The sequence below is a fragment of the Desmodus rotundus genome, chromosome 10 (genome assembly GCF_022682495.2).
Source record: "Desmodus rotundus isolate HL8 chromosome 10, HLdesRot8A.1, whole genome shotgun sequence".
NCBI lineage: Eukaryota > Metazoa > Chordata > Mammalia > Chiroptera > Phyllostomidae > Desmodus > Desmodus rotundus.
In genome coordinates this window covers 42,742,965-42,765,213 of record NC_071396.1, presented here as the reverse complement: position 1 = coordinate 42,765,213, position 22,249 = coordinate 42,742,965, and the positions used below count along the sequence as shown (strand labels likewise).

At 44.4% G+C, this 22,249-nt stretch overlaps 2 protein-coding genes across 3 annotated transcripts; one reads left to right on the top strand and one right to left on the bottom strand.

The window, feature by feature from the left end:
* The first annotated feature begins 5,998 nt into the window (after positions 1–5,998).
* On the top strand, positions 5,999–10,801 carry LOC128779412 (olfactory receptor 2V1-like). Of its 2 annotated transcripts, none has more exons than XM_053913064.1 (4): positions 5,999–6,408; positions 6,718–6,827; positions 9,084–9,195; positions 9,288–10,801. In XM_053913064.1, the coding sequence occupies exons 3-4, from the start codon at positions 9,146–9,148 to the stop codon at positions 10,255–10,257; spliced, it is 1,020 nt and encodes a 339-aa protein (XP_053769039.1). In that variant the 5' UTR covers positions 5,999–6,408; positions 6,718–6,827; positions 9,084–9,145; the 3' UTR covers positions 10,258–10,801. The 2 variants fall into 2 exon arrangements, with proteins under 2 accessions (XP_053769039.1, XP_053769038.1); XM_053913063.1 differs by having other exon boundaries at positions 6,714–6,827.
* Positions 10,802–20,580: 9,779 nt separating this feature from the next.
* On the bottom strand, positions 20,581–21,528 carry LOC128779454 (olfactory receptor 2V2-like). Its single transcript, XM_053913248.1, has one exon. The coding sequence runs from the start codon at positions 21,526–21,528 to the stop codon at positions 20,581–20,583; it is 948 nt and encodes a 315-aa protein (XP_053769223.1).
* Positions 21,529–22,249: the final 721 nt, after the last annotated feature.

The following is a 22,249-nucleotide window of genomic DNA, read 5'->3' as shown; positions in this document are numbered from 1 at the left end:
AAGTTCAAATGACAGAAGAGAGAGAGAGAGCGCAAAGAAATAATATGAGAAATGAAAGAGGAAGATTGCAACCAACACCATAGCAATACAGACCATTTAAGCACACTGTGAGCCCTTGTTGGTGTAGCTCAGTGGATTAAGCACTGGCCTGTGAACCAAAGGGTCACTGGTTTGATTTCTGGTCCGGGCACATGCTTGGGTTGTGTGTCAGGTCCCGGAAACCACACATCGATGCTTCTCTCCCTCTCTTTCTACCTCCCTCCCACTCTCTCTAAATAAATTAAATCTTAAAAGAAAAAAAAAGAATGCTGTGAACATGTATATGCCAGTAAGTTGGACAACCAAGAAGAGTCTAGAAACATATAACTTCTAAGACTGAACCAAGAAGAAACAGAAAATCTGAACAGGCCAATTACTAGAAATACACTGGAGCAGTAATACAAAAAAACCCTCCCAAAACCCAACAAATAAAAGCCCAGGACCAGACAGCTTCACAGGTGAATTCTACCAAGTATTGACAGAGGATTTAAATACCCATTCTTCTAAAACACAGTTGGCAAACACAAGGCCCGTGGGCAGAATCCGGCCCTCCACCTTGTTTTATGTGGCCTGGCACCTTTTTTCTACCTGGCAGCAGCGCTGAGCTCTCACTTAACTGTTAAGGAGTAGTTACATTTATGCAGTCCTAAAATTACATTTGGCCCGTTTGAAGGCAATTGTGAAGCTGACGCAGCCCCTGGTGAAAATGAGTTTGATACCCCTGTTCTAAAACTACTCAAAAAATTTCAGAGGAAGGAACTCTTTTAAACTCATCATATGAAGCCAGCAAGACTTAGCTATCGATAATTTTTATTCATCTTGGTTTTGGTTAATACAGATTCTTAATCTTTGGGTTGATGTCTTTCATCACTTTTGGAAATTTCTCCACCAGTATTTTCTTTAAATATTGCTTCTGCCCTATTCTATTTTCTCTTCCGCTTTTGGAACTTCAGTTGCATTTAAGTTAGACCTTACTGTGGTCATACATTTATTATTCACTTTTCCATATTTACACTCTACATTCTTTTCCCTCTGTGTTTCAACCTTACTTTTCTACTGACCAATAGGTGTATTGACTGAATTCACTCCTCCTCTCTTCATCTGTGTCTAAACTGTTGCTAATTCCTTTTATTAAGTTCTTATTTTTTGAGTTTAAAAATTTTACTTGATGTTTTCATAGATTACAGATTTCTAATGAAATTATCCACCTTGCTTTCTTTGATTTTCAGCATAATAATAATGGATGTTTTAATTTATTTTTTAACATTTTTTTCTTGTTGTTCAATTACAGGTGTCCCAATTTTCCCCTCATTACTCTCCCTTGCCCTACCTCCACCTCCACCTTCCACATTCAATCATCCCCCACCTTGTCTTTTTCAAAAATATGTTTTAGTGATTATGCTATTACAGTTGTCCCATTTTTCTCTCTTCTTTTTCTCCCTCTTTCTTGTCTCTGCCCCCCCCCCGCCATCATTTCCCCACCTTAGTTCATGTCCACAGGTCGTATGTATATGTTTTTGGATCTCCATTTCCCATTCTATTCTTAAAGTCCTCTTGCCTTTTTGTACCTACCATTTATGCTTCTTATTCCCTGTACTGTTTCCCCCATCTCCCTCCTCCCTCTCCCCACTCATAACCCTCCGTGTGATCTCTATTTCTGTGAATCTGCTCCTGTTCTAGTTGTTTGCTCAGTTCATTTTCGTTTTTGTTCTTGTTCGGTTCAGTTGTGAGTTTACTCTCATTTTACTGTTCGTATTTTAGATCTTCCTCTTTTACTTGAATAAGTAACATTAACATTTAACATTTCTTAGAATAAGGGCTTGGTGATGATAAACTCCTTTAGTTTGACCTTATCTGGGTAGCACTTTATCTGCCCTTTCATTCTAAATGATAGCTTTGCTGGATAGAGTAATCTTGGATGGAGGTCCTTGCCTTTCATGACTTGGGATACTTATTTCCAGCCCCTTCTTGCCTGTAAGGTTTCTTTTGAGAAAACAGCTGATAGTCTGATGGGAGCCCCTTTGTAGGTAAGCCTCTGATCCCCAGGGTGGTGGTTTTCTGTATGTTCCAGGTCCCCGTGAGTCTCTTAAATGAACTCTCCTGTGAGGCTGGGAGTTTGTCCTGCCACCTCAACCACTATAGGATTTTTTAGTCCAAGGTTTTGAGACTTTATTTCCCCCGCTATGGAAGCCTGGGTTGAGAGGTCTGTCTCGCTCCCCAGTTATCTGCACACAAATGTGGGACCACCTGCTCCACCAGCTGGTGCCTGGCCCACCCAATCCTCCAGCCTCCACCTTGCCATGAGTCCTCTCCTCCCTGGCTGCACCTCTCCGCCCCTCCGACTCGTCTGGATGAATGTTTCTTCTTTCTCTCCTTGGTTGTCGGACTTCCAAACAATTTGATTTTCTGGCTGTTGTGGTTATTTTTTGTTCTTGAATTTGTTGTTCTTCTTTTGGTTGTGTGAGGAGGTGAAGTGTATACCTACACTTCCATCTTGGCCGGAAGTCCACAATAACAGATATTTTAAAGTTCATGAATGGTAATATCAGTATCTGGGTCTATTTTGTGTTTGTTTCTTTTCCTTCTCTCCTGATTTTTGGTCATTTTATCCTGTTCCTGGAATGCATGGTCATTTTTCCTTGACTAGAAGACACTGCAATTACAAATTATAAAGCAAATCTAAAGCTCTGAGTGATAACCTTTTCCTGCAAAGATGATTTACTTTTCCTTTGGTCATGCAGCCAAACTGGCAGCAAATTACATAAACCCAGCCTGTGACTGATGAGTGCGAAGCTGAATTGGGTTCAGTGTTTATGAGAATTTGATTATGATCTCGTTAATCAGTTATTCTTAGGGTACAGACTCTCTGGCGTCTTTGCTGAAACCCTGGAATGTTTTGAGGGCTCTGATCTTCAATTTTTTGACTCCCAGATCCAGGAGATTCCCAAAAGCTCTGCTCAGGTCTCTGGCCATTATGTCTTGTGCCACTGATGAATCAGTACAAGTCCTGAAAGGAAAGACACCATAGAATGTCCAAGTCATCTCAAAACATGTCCCTTCTCCCTGGGATCTTGGCCTTGAGTCATGGTTCTGTTAGTATTTTTATAATGCTTTCAAAAAATTTTGTTTTCTTAGATTCTACTCAACTTCTGTAATTTTTCTCATTGTAAAAGTTGTTCTGATAAAAACTAGCCCTTGATGGCTCTAATTTTCCTTTTTATTGAATTTTCATTTTAATTGGTGAAACATTTGCCCAAGTGTAATCTATAAAAGAAGGCATATTAAAAAACTCCTAGTTTCTATCTCTGTCTCATCTCTACATTTCTTCTCTCCTCCTGTATGTAACATATTTATTCATTTTTGGTGATCTGTTCCTTGTTTGATTTTGAATTATATACAAATCTGTACATCATTATCCCCCTTTCTTCCACGAGAGATGGCATATTGTGTGCACTGGTTTGCATTCAGTGTTGTATTCTGAAGGTCACTCCAGCCTAGCAGATAGAAATACTTTATGTTCCTTCTTACAGTTGTATAGTACTTTACCAGGTGGATATATTGTAGTTTACTCAAATCACCTAGGGTGAGCTTTTAGATTTTTGAGACATATATGTGAAATCAGAAAGAATAGTATAATTGGCTTCTGTGTACTCATTGCCTAGTTTTGAGTATTTTTAACTCATTTCCAATATTGTGTCATCTACTCTCCTGCCCGTTTCTCCTTGTGTCCCTCATCTCTGAATTATTTGGAAACAAACTTCAAGAATCATATATCTTAATCAGTACATACTTTTGTGTGTTTCCCTAAAATATAAGGAAATTAAAATTAACATTAGGATAAACAATTAAAAAGAATTTCTAAAAGTATTAATAGTGACATCTTGTGGACATTTACATGATAGTTACTGCTTTCATATAGGGTTTCAAATTTGGGGGAGTAATTTGAATGCCCTTAGGCATTTAAAAGTTGTGTTTTTTTAAAAAAGTAGACTTATAAATTAAAGTAAAAGGGAACAACTCTATATGTACAAGGCAGCTTTTAAAGTAAAAGAGAAAGGATCAGTTCAGACTTCCCTGTTATTTCAGAAAAATAGACATTTCAAAGACTATTTTTACATTCCTTAGAATTTTAAAGATAAGCAACAATTATTATTAACAGAGTCTTCTCTCTTTCCTGCAGTGGACCTCCAAGACCCTAGTTAGTCTTGATGTAGGCCAGATCAAGGAGAGAAACACTGACTTGGATACGGGATGGAAGTCTAGATTTTCCATGTAGGATTTTCGAATAGCTAAATGAACATTAGTCTTACTGCTCAACTCTTTCCTGTGCACGAGGTGTCATGAAAAGTGTAGAAAGTAATGAGGGATCACCCCTGGCTGGTGTGCTTCAGTGGATTCAGTGCTGGCCTGCGAACCAAAGGGTTGCCTGTTCGATTCCCAGTCAGGGCACATGCCTGGGTTGTGGGCCAGGTCCCCAGTAGGGGGTGCATGAGAGGCAACCACACACTGATGTTTCTTGCCCTCTCCACCTCCCTCCATTCCCCTCTTTACATAAAATCTTTTAAAGAAGAATTGAGACATCATATTTAAAAACAGTGATTTTTAGAAAAATAGAGGTGTTTTTTCGTTTGTATATAACCACCTTCAGGCTGTTCGGTACAATCAACTGTAATATAGGAGCCGTCACGGAGCAGTAAGACTGTGCTGTGCAAGGTGCAGACAGTGAGGCTTCAGGGATTCCCAGGACGTGGATGTCAGTGTGGATCGAGTGCTTTGGGAAGTTTGAGAGTAGGTGCATTTCATCGGAGTCCTGGAGAATTAGCAGTGACTGAAGAGGAACATAGGAAGTAGACAAAGTGATTTCCAATGGGGGGAAAAATGGCCTGAGCAAAAGTATGGATGTGGGGAAACAGCAGGTGCATAAGGGGGAGAAGAGGAGAAGAATGAAGAGAAAGAAGAGGGGTAAATGGGCTAGGTCCAGTCCTCAAAAGCAAATGTGCCTAAAACGCGTTTGCTAGGTGACCATTTCACTCCCACTCTCTCTGCTCCCTGGTCTTCCTGCCTCTTCCTCTTGGTGGCCTCTGCGTATTCCTTGCCTCCAGTTAGTAGCTGGAAGCAGAAGCACAGAGAGAGGTAAACACACAGAGAAAATGTTATAACAAAGGAACCTAGTAACTAAAGACGTAGAAGAAACAAATGAAACTGATGAAATAGCCAACTTGCAAGTGAATTGGAAAGACATTGGCTAATGAAAAGATCACCCAGCTTTATAGGACGTAAAGCCAAATGTAAAGTGGCCATTAAATTTACCGTGCAGGCTGGGGCAGTGTAGAGAGTGAAGAGTTTGCTATTTATGGTCACACTGGGCCAACAGGCATAAAACTGAAGACCACAGCACACCGGGCAGGGCGCTGATCACAGAGAAGCACCAGACAGCATGTGAAGGACACCCAGCTCCCATGCTGCCATCTGACTCTTGTGAAGACGGGTGCTCTGTTTCCCTCCCACTGGGTCATGAACCCCTGGGAGCCAGGGCTGTGTCCAGGCCCCACTTGGAACACAGGACAACATTTCACTCAGTGTTCTGTGTATCCTAGGCCTTCAGCAGGTGTGAGCTGACCTGCAGGGCAGATGAAGAACAGGTGTGGACTGTGGAGTGTGGAGAGCCACCTGGGCCAGTCACAGGTGGAGATCCCATGAGGGTCCTTGACGTGATCGGGGAAGCGTGGATTGTGTCTGTGTCAGGATAGAGCCCCAGAAACGTGTCCCCCTTCCTGTACTCTGGATGCCCTGTGGCCCTCCCTGACCAGGTTTCCTCACATGGTCTCCACGGGGCCTGCTTCTGGTTCTGTCCCGAAGGTCCGCTTTGGAGTCTCTTTAATTGTAATCTTGGGAGCTCCTGCTTCAGGGCTGAAGCCTAAGGGCTCTCCTGGGAGGTGGGGGACAGCTTTACCTTCCTCACTGCAGCTCTGAGTGAAGTGCCTTATTGGGCCATGGGAGACAGGTCTGCCAGCTGAGCTGAGAGGCAGCATGTGGCAGGTGGACAGGCACTGGTGGGTGCAAGGGTTCTGTGGGTGCTGGCTCTGAGCCCATCTGCCCACCACCATCCCCTTGGCTAAGTCCCTGTTCTCTCTCTCACCCTTTTGCTGAGAGGAGACTGTTGTGTGTCTGAGCCCGACAGAGCCAAGAACCACAGGGAGGATGAGAAGTGAGGGGCTTAGGAGGGAGGTCAGAGCTGGAGAACTGTCTCCCTGTCCCCTGTGTCCCCTCCGACCCAGTGAGTGAGGGACGATGGAGTGATGTTCATCCCAGAAACTCCTGCACAGGGTAGCTGTGGAGTCACTTTTTCTCCAGAGAACCTGGCCTGAGGTAAGTGTGCGTTGTTTTCCCATCACCCCTCGTGTCCCTTCCTTACAGTTCCTGTTACTGATTTCTGGCTTGTGTCTTCATTTCTATTCACTTATAAGCATTTCTTCCTCCTCCTGATGTCTGCCTTTTTCAGCGTTTCTTTGGTGGGCTTGTGTATGTGCTTTCTACTGTTATGTGCCCTCTCACTTGTTTTCTGGTCCTCTTCCGTTGATCTACTTCTGTCTTTTTCTTCCCTTAACCTCTCATTGACCTTTTCCCTTCCTCCTTCCCTTTTTCTGTACTGGTGTCTCTGTGGTGGAATGAAGGAAGATTGAAAGCAGGAAGACTGAGAACGGATGTGGAGAGGTAAAGAGGAGGATACGCAGACTGACGTGGGACATAGAGTCACGTTTTCCCTGAAGGAATATTGTAGAGAGAAGGTAGGTTCTTTTATGGAGCCATTTCTAGGAAGAACAAGAAAGCCACTCATTGAACATGCAGCATAATGGAATGAAGTCAGAGAGGACAAAATACGAGCGTGTCAGACGCTAGAATAGCTTCTTGAGTAGTTTTGTATGCACAGTGAATGATTCCACAATATCTAATGAGAACATCATATAAGCTGTCACTGTTTTGTGAGCAAGGGATATTCTCAGCAGCAAAAGCTACATCAGGAGACATGGGTTCTAGTAGGAAAAGCAGAAACAAATCCATGTACATAAAATGTAGCACAGTCAATTTGTTGAGTGCTCTGAGAAATGCAAGGCAGGGAAGGAGTGGGGAGAGAAGAAGGATTTCAAGTCTAAATAGGTGTTAAGAAATGACCCGGGGGGTGGGGGGAGGAAGGTGTGGAGCAGGCGAGGCAACAGAGTGGAGCAATCAGTGAAGAGCCTTCCATGAAGAGGCTGAGAGAACCTGGGCCCCTGAGGCTGGCATCTGCCTGCTGGGTGGGAGGAAAGGCAGGAGGCAGGTGAGGCCAGCAGGAAATGAACTCCAGGGAGAGCAGCGTGAGCCTGGGTCCAGGGGATGGGTATACAGCCAGAGGAAAACCTTGCCTCCTTTTGAAGTATGTTTTCTTTTATTCTCATGACGATGGTTCACTCTGGTGCTGTGTGCAAATGGAATGGGGTGGAGGCCAGGGGACAATGGGGAGGGAAGTCTAGCTAGGGACAGTCTCCACCATCCAGGGACAGTGGTGATGGTGTAGCCAGATGGGATAGGCAGCAGTGTAAGGGACCATGGTTGAATGCATGTTGGAGGAAGGGACAGGTGGGGATTCTGACACTGGGATGAGTGGGTGACAGGAGAGATGCCAAAGACACACCCTGTAGTGTGTCCTAGGTGACTGGATAGACTTGTCATTATAGTCCCCTCGATACTATTCTCATCCATTTGTAGAGAAGTCCTTGTTTTTTGTAAATACATAAAGACATTTCACACTCCATGAGTTACTGTCCCACAGAGGAAAGAAGACAGCAGCAAACTAGAAAAGTGGAGTCGAGAGCAAGGTCTCCTGCAAGGAAGGGGAGTCCCCTGCTCTCAGCAAACGGAAGTAGCAACTGCATGTCTCCCCATCGTGCATGGTCCCCTTCAGTCAGCCCCTCTGTGCTGAGGGTGCCCTGTGAGGCAGGCAACACTCCAGGGGCTGCCAGTGTCGTGGTGAAAGTAAATGGTGCTTCTCTGTTCCGGTGGATGACACAGACAATACAAGTCAAAAATGTGAGCATATGTGTGTTAAATGGTGCACACACTCAGGAGAAAAAGCAGGAAAGGGCTTGGGCTTGAGAGTGAAAGACATGTGCACATGCGTGTCATGCGTCTTTCACAGAAGACATCTCTAAAGAGGTTGGCATTGAAGTAAAGTTCTAAAGCAGGTGAGAGATAGAAATTGGGGGAAAGACAAAGAGAAGACAAGGGCCAAAGGTGAGGGTGAGGCCAGGTTGTCTGAGGAATTAATGGAAGCACAGTGAGTGAAGGGGTCATGGTAGGAGATGAGGCCAGAGGTATTGGCACCAGGGTGTGTGTTGGTGGTGGGGGTGAGGGGAAGAGAGAGGGAGAGAGATTTAAGGCCTCATAGGATTTGGGCTTTATTTGGAAGATTTTGGTAGTCACTGACATACCCTTCAGTAAGAGAGTTATATCATATCACTTATATTTTCGCAGAAGCATTTGAACTGATATGAGAATAGACTCAAGAGATTCCACGGATAGCAGCCAGGATCTGAGTAGAACCCTAAACAATCCAGTGGAGGAAGGACTGTATCTTTCACCAGGGCAGTTGCGTTAGGATTACAAGGGTTAGATGGGATCTGAGATAGTCGAATGTCAAGTTAAGAGGCTTTGCTCATGGTTTGGATATCGGGAATAAATGACATAGAGGAATTAAAACGATTTTGATATTTGGCCTGAGCAAAATAAAGAACATCTCCTGTCTCTATTGCCTACCCATATAAACCTATTTTATTAACCCATGTAATAATATATTATATGGGATTTTAAACCATATAAATTATCTCTTGGGCATGAAATGGTTCTAGTCTTGTTAGAGACAGTTGAATGCATCCACAGAATCTTTGCTAAAAAAAGTCAGTGTCTTATGGGAAGGCCAATATTTTGCCTGCTGAAAGAGGATTGTTTAATAGTCCTGTGCACACAAAGTAATTCACTTTCTATTGTTTTCTTATGGAAACATGCAGGTATATTTATATGGTCCAACCCTATGAGCTAACAAAGATCCTACCATCTGAGACATGGGAATATGAAAGAACATCCACCTGTATGTTCCACAGCAAATGTTGTTGAGCTCTGGTAGGTTACCAAACATATAGCTGAAAGAAGAAGAATTCAGAGATAAATAAAGTATATCACTTAGTTCATGATTTCTTTGTCCAAATTCTCAGGATGACTGTGAACAACAGAGCCATGGGGATGTGGTTGAATGAGTCATCCACAGATGACTTCATCCTCCTGGGCATCTTCTCCCACAGCCCAGCTGACCTTGCTCTCTTCTCTGTGGTCATGGTGGGGTTCTCAGTGGCCCTGTGTGGAAACGTCCTCCTCCTCGTCCTCATCGGCATAGACCCTCGACTGCACACACCCATGTACTTTTTCCTCAGTCAGCTCTCCCTCATGGATCTCATGTTCGTCTGTACCAGTGTGCCAAAGATGGCGACCAGCTTCCTGTCTGGCAGGAAGACCATCTCCTTTGTGGGCTGTTGCATACAAGTTGGCCTTTTTGTCACTCTTGTTGGATCAGAGGGGCTTTTGTTGGGGCTCATGGCTTATGACCGCTACGTGGCCATTAGCCACCCACTGCACTATTCCACCCGCATGAATCACAGGGTCTGTCTCCAGATTGCTGGTAGTTCCTGGGCCTTTGGGATACTAGATGGTTTGATACAGATGGTGGTAGTGATGACCTTCCCCTATTGTGGCTCAAGGGTTGTGGACCACATCTTCTGCGAGGTGCCAGCTTTATTGAAATTGGCCTGTGTAGACACAAGCCTTTTTGAAACCCTGCTCTTTGCTTGCTGTGTGTTCATGCTGCTCCTTCCCTTCTCCATCATCATGGCCTCCTATGTTCGCATCCTGGGGGCCGTGCTCCATATGCGCTCTGCTCGGGCTGGTAAAAGGGCCCTGGCCACCTGTTCCTCCCATGTGACAGCTGTGTCCCTATTTTATGGGGCAGCCATGTTCATCTACCTGAGGCCTGGGCGGTACCGGATACCCAGCCATGACAAGGTGGTCTCTATCTTCTACACACTCCTTACCCCTATGCTCAACCCCCTCATTTATACCTTAAGGAACCGGGATGTAATGGGGGCCCTGAGGAAGGGACTAGACTGTTGCAGGGGTGGCAGCCAACAATGAACGGCCAGAGCATCCTGTGCCTGCTGCCACCACATCTTGGTTATATGATGTTGGCAAGTCACTCACCACTTGTTAGTGTCTGCTTCCTTATTAGTAAAAGGGAATATTGTACCTTCTCTGCCTCAGAGGCACGCACCTAGGGATCACTACATGGACCTGTAACGGCTCATGGGAAGCGACACATTGCTGTTGTCACTGGTCCTCATTCATAGAAATGAATTCACTCTATGTCTTAACTGTTCTTTTTGGTGACTGTTTTATTGAGTGCTTACAAAGTGTGGGGCACTATCCCAGTCCCTTTATATACTAGTATATTATTTAATTGATAATTCAGCCTAATAATCATGGATATCAGAATTATAGATGGCAGAAATTATCTTCATAATTCTTTTTGGGTAGGTCCTAGCTTTCTTCTTTGACTCAATGAACACATTATAAAGCTTCTGATACAAAATAAAAATATATCCCTCTATTTAGAAGTGGTCTCTGCAGGGGTAGTGCCTTTCTTTTGCATATTATGAGTACCTGGCCCTGTGCATTATGAGTAGAAGTTGCTCAGTGAAAACCTTGTTAAATGAATGCAAGAGGAAGCATCAAATGAGATAAATACACAAAACATTTTTGAAGCGCTGTGTGTGTTCACATGCCAAATTTGCTGTAACAGCTCTGATTCACTCAGCACTTCAAGTTCTACATAGTGTTCTGCTTGGAGGATGAAGATTAGAACAGAATTAAAGACAGAATTTGAGCCATTATTTTAAAACCTATGTCTGTCAGTCAGAACCCAGTCAAGAAAACACCACGTCAAATATTTTAACAGAGAAAGGATAATGTAAAGAGATGCTAACTGTATGTCTGAGAACTGAAATAGCACAAGAACAGTAAGGATTGCAGAGAAAAAGACCTGCAGGATGAAGCTATTTCTAGGCCTGGGAATGTGAAGGGAGGGGTTCAGGTCAGTAAAACCTGGAGTCTTGTGCCCAAGTGTCAAAGGAGGAGACACGGACCAGCTGGTCCCTCAGAGGGGTGTCTGTGAGGGTCGCCCAGGCCACTGAGAAGGTTGCCCAGCCCTGACTCACTGTGGGTTGTCCAGAGCCCAGAGGAAGATGAGGGGCCTGCAGAGATGGGTGTCAGACGTGTTACTAGTGGGTGCTGTGTGGTTGGTTCGGTAATGCAGGGTTTCAGAGGTCACTGTCTGTCCCCAGATGGCTGAGGAACAGGTGCTGGTCAGCCAGGGCTTGCTCCTCTGAAGGACGGGAGGAGACTGGCGTCAGGAGAGTGAAGACAAAATCTGCAAAGTGGAACCAACAGCCAGAGTGAAGAACATGTCTGAAATGATTTTGGTGGAAAAGTGGGAAGTCAAGAAAGAGTTTCTCTCCCCTCTTCTCAGCTTACTGTCCACTTCTGTGCCTTGTTGGCAGATGCTCCTCCTAACCTTGGTGGCAAAGCAGGCCCCGCATCTCAACTGCAGTGAAGACGTGTGGGCTTGGAGCTGAGGGGACAGCCTAAAAACGACACCGTCCACCCCTTTGGCTGTTCAGCAGATGCATCATTTTATCTGTATTTGAACTTCCATGCAGGGCGGCAGTAGCATAACCACGTGTCACCATTCTTTGTACTGATGGCACTTTCTTGTTCACGGTATCCATGTGTGGGCAATGATGTTACTTACACCTCATCTCTGAGTGTAGCCCCACCCACACTCAGGGTGTCAGGGAGAAAAGGAAGGATGACAGGGAAGAACAAGTTAGCTTACGTGCACAGACACTCACACGTACACACGCACACCAATGGATCACGATGCCATACTTGATGTTTATAACTTCCTTCTTCTACTTCCCATTCCCTGTTCCCTTTGCCCTCTGCTAGAACCTCATTGTTCGGGATGATTAGCTGTGGCTGTAGTCTAAATCTTTATTCCAAAAGGGGTATATTGCCCTTGGTTGGTGGCCACACATTTCCATTTTCTTTTCTCTTAGGCACGGGAACACTCGCAGAATCCCCTGTTACATGAACAATTTCCCCTTGGTGATCATATCAATTCCCCACCCCACTCCAGAAGAGCTGCTCTCTTCTCTTCCTTTTGGTTCCCTTACATGATGAGTCCAAAGAGACCCAGTGAAATTTCAAAGCCTCTTTTTTTTGTTTTTGGTTGCTTACTTGCTTATTGATTTTATAGAGAAAGCAAGCGAGTGAGAAAGAAAGGGAGAGAAACATTGATGTGAGAGAGAAACAGTGAGTTGTTGCCTACTGTACATGCCGACTGGGGACCAAACTCACCAGCCAGGCATGTGCCCAGACCAGGAATTGTACCAGCACTCTCTCACCTTACAGCATGATGCCCCACCTACCAAGTCCTATTCACTGATTGCCTTTTTTATGTGCTCTGACAGGGGATTGATCCTGCAACCCCAGCATATTGGGATGACACTCTAACCACAGGTGTACCAGCCAGGGCCCCCTTATCTCTTGATTACTGGCTTTCAAGTGGCAGGCATCCGAACCTGGGCTGAGTATGTCCTGGAAAAGCCAGAAGAACCCTGGTGGAAAATGGAAGCTCTTTTGGGTTCTGCCTCCAAAGCCTCTCCCAGGGTTTTCCTGAGCGTGACATTGGGCTCTACTTCTCAGTCCCCTCTGCCCCCAAACCTACTAATCTCAGCACTTGGTTTAATGAGGACCAGTTTGGAAGGGATGAAGAAGTACAGATTGGTAGTTACAAAATAGTCACAGGGATGTAAAATACAGCTAATAAGAGGGAGGACTAGATCAACAGGCTTATTAGAAGGATGAACTATGGCGTCTACCATGCTCATTTTTGTAATCTGGTCCGTTAATAAATAGTCACTGCTTTAAAATTGAAAAAAAAAATAAAAGAAAATTGTAGGCCTATATCCCTGATATACATAGATGCAGAAACCTCAAGAAAATATTAGCCAAACAAATCCAGCAATACATTAAAAAGATCATACTTCATGATTTTTAGATATATTTTATTGATTTTGTTAGTACAGTCGTCCCATTTTGTTCTCCCCTTTATTCCCCTCTGCCCTATGCACCCCCTCCCACCCTCATTCCCCCACCTTAGTTCATGTCCATGGGTCGGACACAAGTTCTTTGGCTTATCCATTACTATACAATTCTTAACCTCCCCCTGTCTATTTTGTACCTACCAGTTATGCTTCTTATTCCCTGTACCTTTTCCTCCATCCTCTCTCCTCCTCCTCCCTGTTGATAACCCTCCATGTGATCTCCATTTCTGTGGTTCTGTTCCTGTTCTAGTTTTTTGCATTTTTTAAATTCAGTTGTTGATAATTGTGAGTTTGTTGTCATCTTAATATTTGTTGTTTTGTTCTTCTTCTTTTTCCTAAGTAAGTTCCTTTAACATTTCATATAATAATGGCTGGGTGATGAGGAACTCCCTTAGCTTTACCTTATCTGGGAAGCACTTTATGTGTCCTTCTAGGATAAATGATAGCTTTGCTGGGTAGAGTCATCTAGGTTGTAGGTCCTTGCTTTTCATTACGTTGACTACTTCTTGCCATTCCCTTCTAGCCTACAAAGTTTCTTTTGAGTAATTTGCTGACAATCTTATGGGAACCCCTTTGTAGGGAACCCTCTGTATTTCTTCTGCTGCTTTTAAGCTTCCCTCTTTATCTTTAACCATTGGCATTTTAATTATGATGTATGTTGGTGTGGTCCTCTTTGGGTCCAACTTGGTCAATTTGTTTGGGATTCTCTGTGCTTCCTGAACTTGTATGTCTATTTCTGTCACCAAATTAGGGAAGTTTTCTTTCATTACTTTTTCAAATAAGTTTTCAATTTCTTGCTCTTCCTCTTCTCCTTCTGGAACCCCTATGATTCAGATGTTGGCCCTTTTGGAGATGTCCGAGAGTCTTCTTAAACTCTCCTCATGGTTTTTGAAATCTTGTTTCTTCATTTTGTCCTGGTTGACTGTTTATTTCTTCCTTATTTTCCACATCATTGATTTGAATCCCAGCTTCCTTCCCTTCCCTGTTGGTTTACTGTGGACTTTTCTTTATTACCTTAGTAGAGCCTTCATTTCTTCCCTAATGCTTTTGCTGCATTCACTGAGATCTTCGAGCATCCTGATTGCCTGCATTTTGAACTCTGCATCTGATAGGTTGGTTATCTCCACTTTGCTTAGTTCTTTTTCTGGGGGTCTTTTCTGTTCCTTCATTTGAGCCATATTTCTTTGACTCCTGATGTTGGTAGGCTCCCTTGTCTGTGTACTAGGTAGAGCCTCTTTGATTTCCTTTTAGTGGCCCTGTTAGGTCTCGTGGGGTGGAGCCTTGGGTATTTGCCCACTGTGGCAACCTGTGTCTCCCTGTGTGAGGGAGGGATGGAAGAGGGGATAATGACACTGCTGGCTGACTTCTGGGTGCTTGCATGGTCCTCGCCCATTTCGAGTCACTTCATCCACTTCCTGAGTGTGACTGGCACCCCTTCTGGCTACTGTACTGGTTGTGTTTTGCAGGGTGGGTGGGTTTGCATGCATTCCAGGCTCTCCTGAGAGACTGGTAGTTTTTTCCACTGCCCCAACCCCCACTGGGTTGACAGCCAGAAATTATGAGGCTTTCTTTTTCCCAGTGCTGCCAGGTCTGGTCTGGGGCTTGGCTGGCTAGTTCACAAGGTGTCTCCATGAGTTTTATCCACCGCAGGCGAATTTGGGGCCACCTGTTCTGACGGCTCCTGCCCACCCTCCGCCTCTCTGCTCCTGCTCACTGCCACATGGAGTCCTCTCCACCGGGACTCCCAGTTTCAGCCCCTCCTACCTGTCTGGATGAATGTAGCTTCTTTAAATCCTTGGTTGTCAGACTTGGGTACAGTTTTGGGTGCTTTGCTGGGTGATTTATAGTAGTTCTGGGTGTTTTTATTTTTCACTTAGGTGTGTTCTTTCTTATAGTCATGCAATGAGGTGTGGCATGTCTATCTACACCTCCATCTTGACCGGAAGCCCCTAAAATCTTTAACTCTTGAGTTCCTCTATCAGTAGTGCTTGACCTGGAGGAGTAATTTGGGGGAACATTTTATTCTAGCTGTTTCTAGGTGAGCAGGGCTCTGGGATAGTCAGAGCATCAGGTAGTCCTTGCCTTCTTCCCTCCCAGGTGTTAGTGGGTTTTGTTGGGATGTGTGTGGGGGTGCAGGGAGGAGAATGGTGTACCCTAGAGGGTGGGTATAAAAGTGACCTTCACTTTTGGGAGAGAAAGTTTTGGGAAGTAGGTCTCTCATGTTCTTCTCCACGTCCCTTTTACATGTCACAATGCTGAAGTTTTTCATCAGCGAATTCTGTTGCCTCTCTTAGAGTCATAGCCCAGTTACCCAGCCCAGCCCCTGATAAAGAAGAGCAACTCTGAGTGGTTGTTGTTGAACAGATATTGAATCAAGTATGACACCAGTGTTAGAATAGATTATAACTGAAAACATCCTGAAAGACTAGAAATGGAACCAGGACTACAGAGGGTCTGTATATAGAAGGAAAGCACTGTCCCACCCCCAGCACCCCCACCACCCAAAGGCCACCAGTAATTGAATAAGGTGGGTGCATTGCTCACTTCAGTGAGGAAGAACTCACGTGGGGGCGCTGTGGGGCAACTCAGCAAGAGGGTGGTGTGTGGGACTTACTGGGACTCTGATTAGTGACACTTAGGAGTGTTGAAGGAAGCGGGACATGGCTGTGCATTGCCTGCTGTTGGGAAGCAGGATGGCTCTGTGACCGGGAATCGTAGGAAGTCCCACCCAGGCAAGCAGGCTGGAGCTCTAACTGGTGACGGGTGGCCGTCACTCACATTGGTCAGGAGGGTGATGCTTGGAGTTTTGTGATGGACACAGTGACCTTGTTTTTGTCTGGGCTCAGACAAAATATGCAGTAGCTTGTTTTTTCCTTTCTTCACCCCAGTATCAGATTGCCCTCCTCTAAGGCTGGTGTTCTGTGAAGTTGCTTCTGTTCATGGAAGGCCAGCTGGCTGATGGTGACGGACCCATTGCCAGTTGTCAGAGGCTGCTGTTCTGTTTCCCAGAATTTCTCAGCACAATGAATGTTAAAACAACCATTTAGAGAAAATCTACAGACCTCTTTACTCACCATTCTCCAGAATAAAGAATAAAGAGTTGAAAGTAAGCAAGTAAATGAGGTGTATGTTTACCATCAGCTGACAGGGGGGAGAAATCTTTCTAAACTTAATAATAAAAAAAAAATCTCAAATACTGATACGTGAAGAGAATATCTGTTTATAAGGATATTCGTGTATAGAACAAACAGATAAAAGACAAAGTAGTAAATAATGTCAACTTTTGACCATAAGACAGATTGATTACAAAGAGAGCTGCTAGTCATCAAGAAACTCCCATCACACAAAAGCCCTGGACCAGATGGTTTCACAGGAGATTTCTACAAAGCATTTAAGGAAGAACTAACCCCTATCCTTCACAGACTATTCGAAAAAATCCAAACTGATGGAAGACTCCCAAACTCTTTTTATGAAGCCAACATCATCCTAATCCCAAAACCAGATAAAGACACAACGAAGAAAGAAAACTTCAGGCCAATATCGCTGATGAACATAGACGCTAAAATTCTCAACAAAATATTAGCAAACCGCATCCAGCAATATATTAAAAAGATCATCCACCATGACCAAGTGGGATTCATCCCAGGGATGCAAGGATGGTACAATATTCGCAAATCAATAAACATAATACATCACATCAACAACAGCAAAGACAAAAATCACATGATCATATCAATAGATGCGGAAAAAGCATTCGATAAGATACAGCACCCATTTCTGATAAAAACACTCAGCCAAGTGGGAATAAAGGGAGCAGTCCTCAACATAATTAAGGCCATATATGAGAGACCTACAGCCAGCATCACATTCAATGGACAAAAACTTAGAGCTTTCCCACTAAGATCAGGAACAAGACAAGGATGCCCTCTCTCACCACTCCTATTCAACATAGTATTGGAAGTCCTAGCCACAGCAATCAGACAAGAAAAAGCAATAAAATGCATCCAAATTGGAAAGGAGGAAATGAAACTGTCACTGTTTGCAGACGACATGATAGTGTACATGGAAAACCCTATAGACTCCACTCAAAAACTACTCGACCTAATAAATGAATTTGGCAAAATAGCTGGATACAGAGTCAATACCCAGAAATCAAAGGCATTCCTGTACACCAACAACGAAACTGCAGAAACACAAATCAGGAAAAAAATCCCATTCGATATAGCAACAAGAAAAATAAAGTACCTAGGAATAAACCTAACCAAGGAGGTAAAAGACCTGTACTCAGAAAACTACACAACACTGAAGAAAGAAATTAAGGAAGATACAAACAAATGGAAGCATGTACCATGTTCATGGATTGGAAGAATTAACATCATCAAAATGGCCATACTACCCAAAGCAATTTATAGATTCAATGCAATCCCTATTAGAGTACCCATGACATATTTCACAGATATAGAACAAACATTGCAGAAATTCATATGGAACCATAAACGACCTCGAATAGCAGCAGCAATTTTGAGAAAGAAGGACAAAGCAGGAGGTATCACAATACCTGATATCAAACTGTATTACAAGGCAACGGTAATCAAAACAGCCTGGTACTGGCATAAAAACAGGCTCATAGACCAATGGAACAGAATAGAGAGCCCAGAAATAAACTCAAATCTATACGATCAATTAATATTTGACAAAGGAGGCAGGAGCATAAAATGGAGCAAAAACAGTCTCTTCAACAGATGGTGTTGGGAGATCTGGACAGCTACGTGCAAAAAAATGAAACTCGATCACCAACTTACGCCATACACGAAAATAAACTCAAGATGGATAAAAGACTTAAATATAAGCCGTAACACCATAAAAGTCCTTGAAGAAAACATTGGCAGGAAAATCTCAGACATTCCACGCAGCAACATCCTCACAGACACATCCCCTAAAGCAAGGGACATAAAGGAAAGAATAAACAAATGGGACCTCATCAAAATAAAAAGCTTCTGCATGGCTAAAGAAAACAGCACCAAATTACAAAGAGAACCAACAATATGGGAAAGCATATTTGCCAATGATACCTCAGACAAGGGCCTGATCTCCAAAATATATAAAGAACTCACACGACTCCACTCCAGGAAGACAAACAACCCAATTAAAAAATGGGCAAAGGACTTGAACAGACACTTCTCCAAGGAAGACATACAGAAGGCCCAGAGACATATGAAAAGATGCTCAGCATCACTAGCCATCAGAGAGATGCAAATTAAAACCACAATGAGGTATCATCTCACACCAGTCAGAATGGCCAACATAAACAAATCCACAAACAAATGTTGGAGAGGATGCGGAGAAAAGGGAACCCTAGTGCACTGTTGGTGGGAATGCAGACTGGTGAGGCCACTGTGGAAAACAATATGGAATTTCCTCAGAAAACTAAAAATGGAACTGCCCTTTGACCCAGCAATTCCGCTGCTGGGATTATACCCTAAGAACACTGAAACACCAATCCAAAAGAATCTGTGCACCCCAATGTTCATAGCAGCACAATTTACAATAGCCAAATACTGGAAGCAACCGAAGTGCCCATCAGCAAACGAGTGGATCCAAAAACTATGGTATATTTACACAATGGAATTCTACGCAGCAGAGAGAAAGAAGGAGCTTATACCCTTTGCAACAGCATGGATGAAACTGGAGAGCATTATGCTAAGTGAAATAAGCCAGGAAGTGAGGGACAAATACCATATGATCTCACCTTTAACTGGAACATAAGCAATAGAAGGAAAAAGCAAACAAAATATAACCAGAGACATTGAAGTTAAGAACAATGTAACAATAGCAAGGGCGGGGGTGGGGGGTGGGGGCGGGGACAGTGGGTAGAGGGGATTACAGGAACTACTATAAAGGACACATGAACAAATCCAAGGGGGAGGGTGGAGAGGGGGGAGGGAAGTGGGTTCACCTGGGGTGGGGTGAAGGGATGGGGGAAAAGGCATACAACTGTAATTAAATAACAATAAAAAAAAAAAAAAAAACAAAAAAAAAACAAAGAGAGCTGCTAGAGACATACACTTCCACAGAAATACAGACAAAATGCCTGACCTTCCCAGTTCGTGGAAGAAATAGAAATGGCCAGTAAAGATAAAAGAGATTGTAAGCAATAAAACAAGATATGTCTGCAAATGAGAAGGCACTCAGTTCTTTGAACTTTGCACACACAAAAAGAAAAAGGTAGTATGGTTATTGATTTTTAGCATGAGATACCTTTCCACTGAATTCTCACAGAATGAAAAAGATTCTCCTTGAGATGGGGAGGGGGTGGAGCTGGCTGCGGGTCTGAGGGAAGGACAGAGGTGCAGCCCCTGTGGGGTGGGACCCGAGGGTTTGCACTCCTAACAAACGCCAGCAGGTGGCGGTGCCCTCTGGATGTCAGGAATGGAAGCAACAAATCACCAATAGAAATTCCAGCTGTTAAGGATTCTATTGAAATGACATTGCAGCTGCTGCAGACACCTTGAAATATTGTTTATGCTTATCACGTCTTTGAAATTACATCATTTATTAGGCCCACTGCTATAGCTTGTTATTTACTGTGTAATAAGTACGGTGTAACATCTGGTTGAAATTACTGTTGTTAGATCATCTTTAACATGGAAAATTGGCCCACCTAATATATTTGTTTTAGTTTTTGATTACTGTATGTTAATATAATGGTTCCTTTGTATTCTATGCGTGTTCTATGCATTTGTGCTTTTACCAACATTCTGAGAAGTTTATGGTACAAAGGGGGTTCAGGCCCTGCTTTGGGGCCCAGGTTCCTCCTGGGCTGCCCATTAGTCACCTGCAAGCCTTTAACACTTCAATGTATCCCAGCTGAGGATTTACAATGTGATCGGTTTGTTGTAGGGCCACAGAGGTTTTTAAAGACACCCATGTGATTCTGAGAGGCAGCTATGCAGAATCTGTCGGGTTTGCTGGCATTTTGGTGATGCTTCCTGTCCCAGAGGAAGCCCCCCAGGACCCAGCCCTGTGGCCACGAGAGCACCTCACCACAGGTCCCGGGTGAAGTCCAAGGGCTCATAGGGCTGTGCCCACGTGTCACCGTCATCCTCTTGGGAGGTATGTTGCAGGAACTGCCAGCTGGCAGAGAGTGAGGGGATGTGCGTGTTCATTGCCGTCTGGGGCTCTGGGTCTGAAGTGGGCACAGAAGGCCCCGAGAAGGTGTCAGTGAGGGTAAAGATGTGGAGGCCGTCGGTCACGTTGAAGATGGCCAGCTCTCCCGCCCTGTTATCCTGGCCGTTCAGTGTTGGCTGCCACCCCTGCAACACTCTAGCCCCTTCCTCAGGGCCCCCATCACATCCCGGTTCCTAAAGCTATAAATGAGGGGATTGAGCATAGGGGTGAGGACCGTGTAGAAGATAGAGACCACCTTGTTGTGGCTCAGAGTGCGGTAGTGCCTAGGTCTCAGGTAGATGAACATGGCTGCCCCATAGAAGAGGGAGACAGCTGTCATGTGGGAGGAACAGGTGGCCAGGGCCCTTTTACCAGCCCGAGCAGAGTGCAAATGGAGCACAGCCCCCAAGATGCGAATGTAGGAGGCCACGATGATGGAGAAGGGAAGGAGCAGCATGAATACACAGCAAACTAGTAACACATTCTCAAAAAGGGTTGTGTCTACACAGGCCAGCTTCAGCAAGGATAGCATTTCACAGAAGAAGTGGTCCACCGCCCTCGAGCCACAGTAGGGGAAGGTCATCACTACCACCATCTGGATCAAACCATCTAGTATCCCAAAGGCCCAGGTAGTACCAGCAACCTGGAGACAGACCGTCTGACTCATGTGGGTAGAATAGTGCAGTGGGTGGCTAATGGCCACATAGCGGTCATAAGCCATGAGCCCCAGTAAAAGCCCCTCTGATCCAACGAGAGAGACAAAAAGGCCGACTTGTATGCCACAGCCCACAAAGGAGATGGTCTTCCTGCCAGACAGGAAGCTGGCTGCCATCTTTGGCACATTGGTACAGACCAACATGAGATCCATGAGGGAGAGCTGACTGAGGAAGAAGTACATGGGTGTGTGCAGTCGAGGGTCTATGCTGATGAGGATGAGGAGGAGGACGTTTCCACAGAGGGCCACTGAGAACCCCACCATGACCATAGAGAAGAGAGCAAGGTCAGCTGGGCTGTGGGAGAAGATGCCCAGGAGGATGAAGTCATCTGTGGATGACTCATTCAACCACATCCCCATGGCTCAGTGGTCTTTCCTGATCACCTGAGAACATGAACAAAAATATTGGTTGACTTGTATTTGTATTTTTTAAAAGATATTATATACTTAATTTTATAGAAGGGGAAGGGAATTAGAAATAGAGGGAGAGAAACATCAATGTGAGAGGGAAACACAGTGTGGCTGCCTCTTTCACACGCCTTGATGAGGGGCTGAACCCAAACACACACATGTTCCCTGACTGGGAATCGAACCGGCAACCTTTCCCTTTCTGGGACAATGCTCCAAGCAACTGAGCCACACCAGTCACGCTTGACTGGCATTTGTCCTTTACTTCTGCATGCACACCTTCAGCCAGCTGCTTTGTTTGTCACTCATGAGGCCTCAACAACATGTGCTTTGGGACATGAAGAGGGTTCTACTTCATGCCTCTGTGATTCAGCAGTAGGAGCCCTGGTAGTTCACAGACCAATCCATGTATCTTTATTGGTGAGTATTCTTATCAAGAAGAGTAGAAACGGAGTTATTTTATGTGATAAGACCTTTCTGCAAGCAAAGTCTTGGCTTTATTATACAATATTGAGTCTTTTATGATTATCACACAGACGTGGTAAACTACCTCTAACAGGGCCGGACAGTTCAGTGAAGAGACCACTTATGTGTGTTTTAGAAAGGGAAGGGAAGGAAAGGGAGCACGAGCTGCTCTCTAGAGTACATATTTCTCCATGTTCTGAGAGTTGTA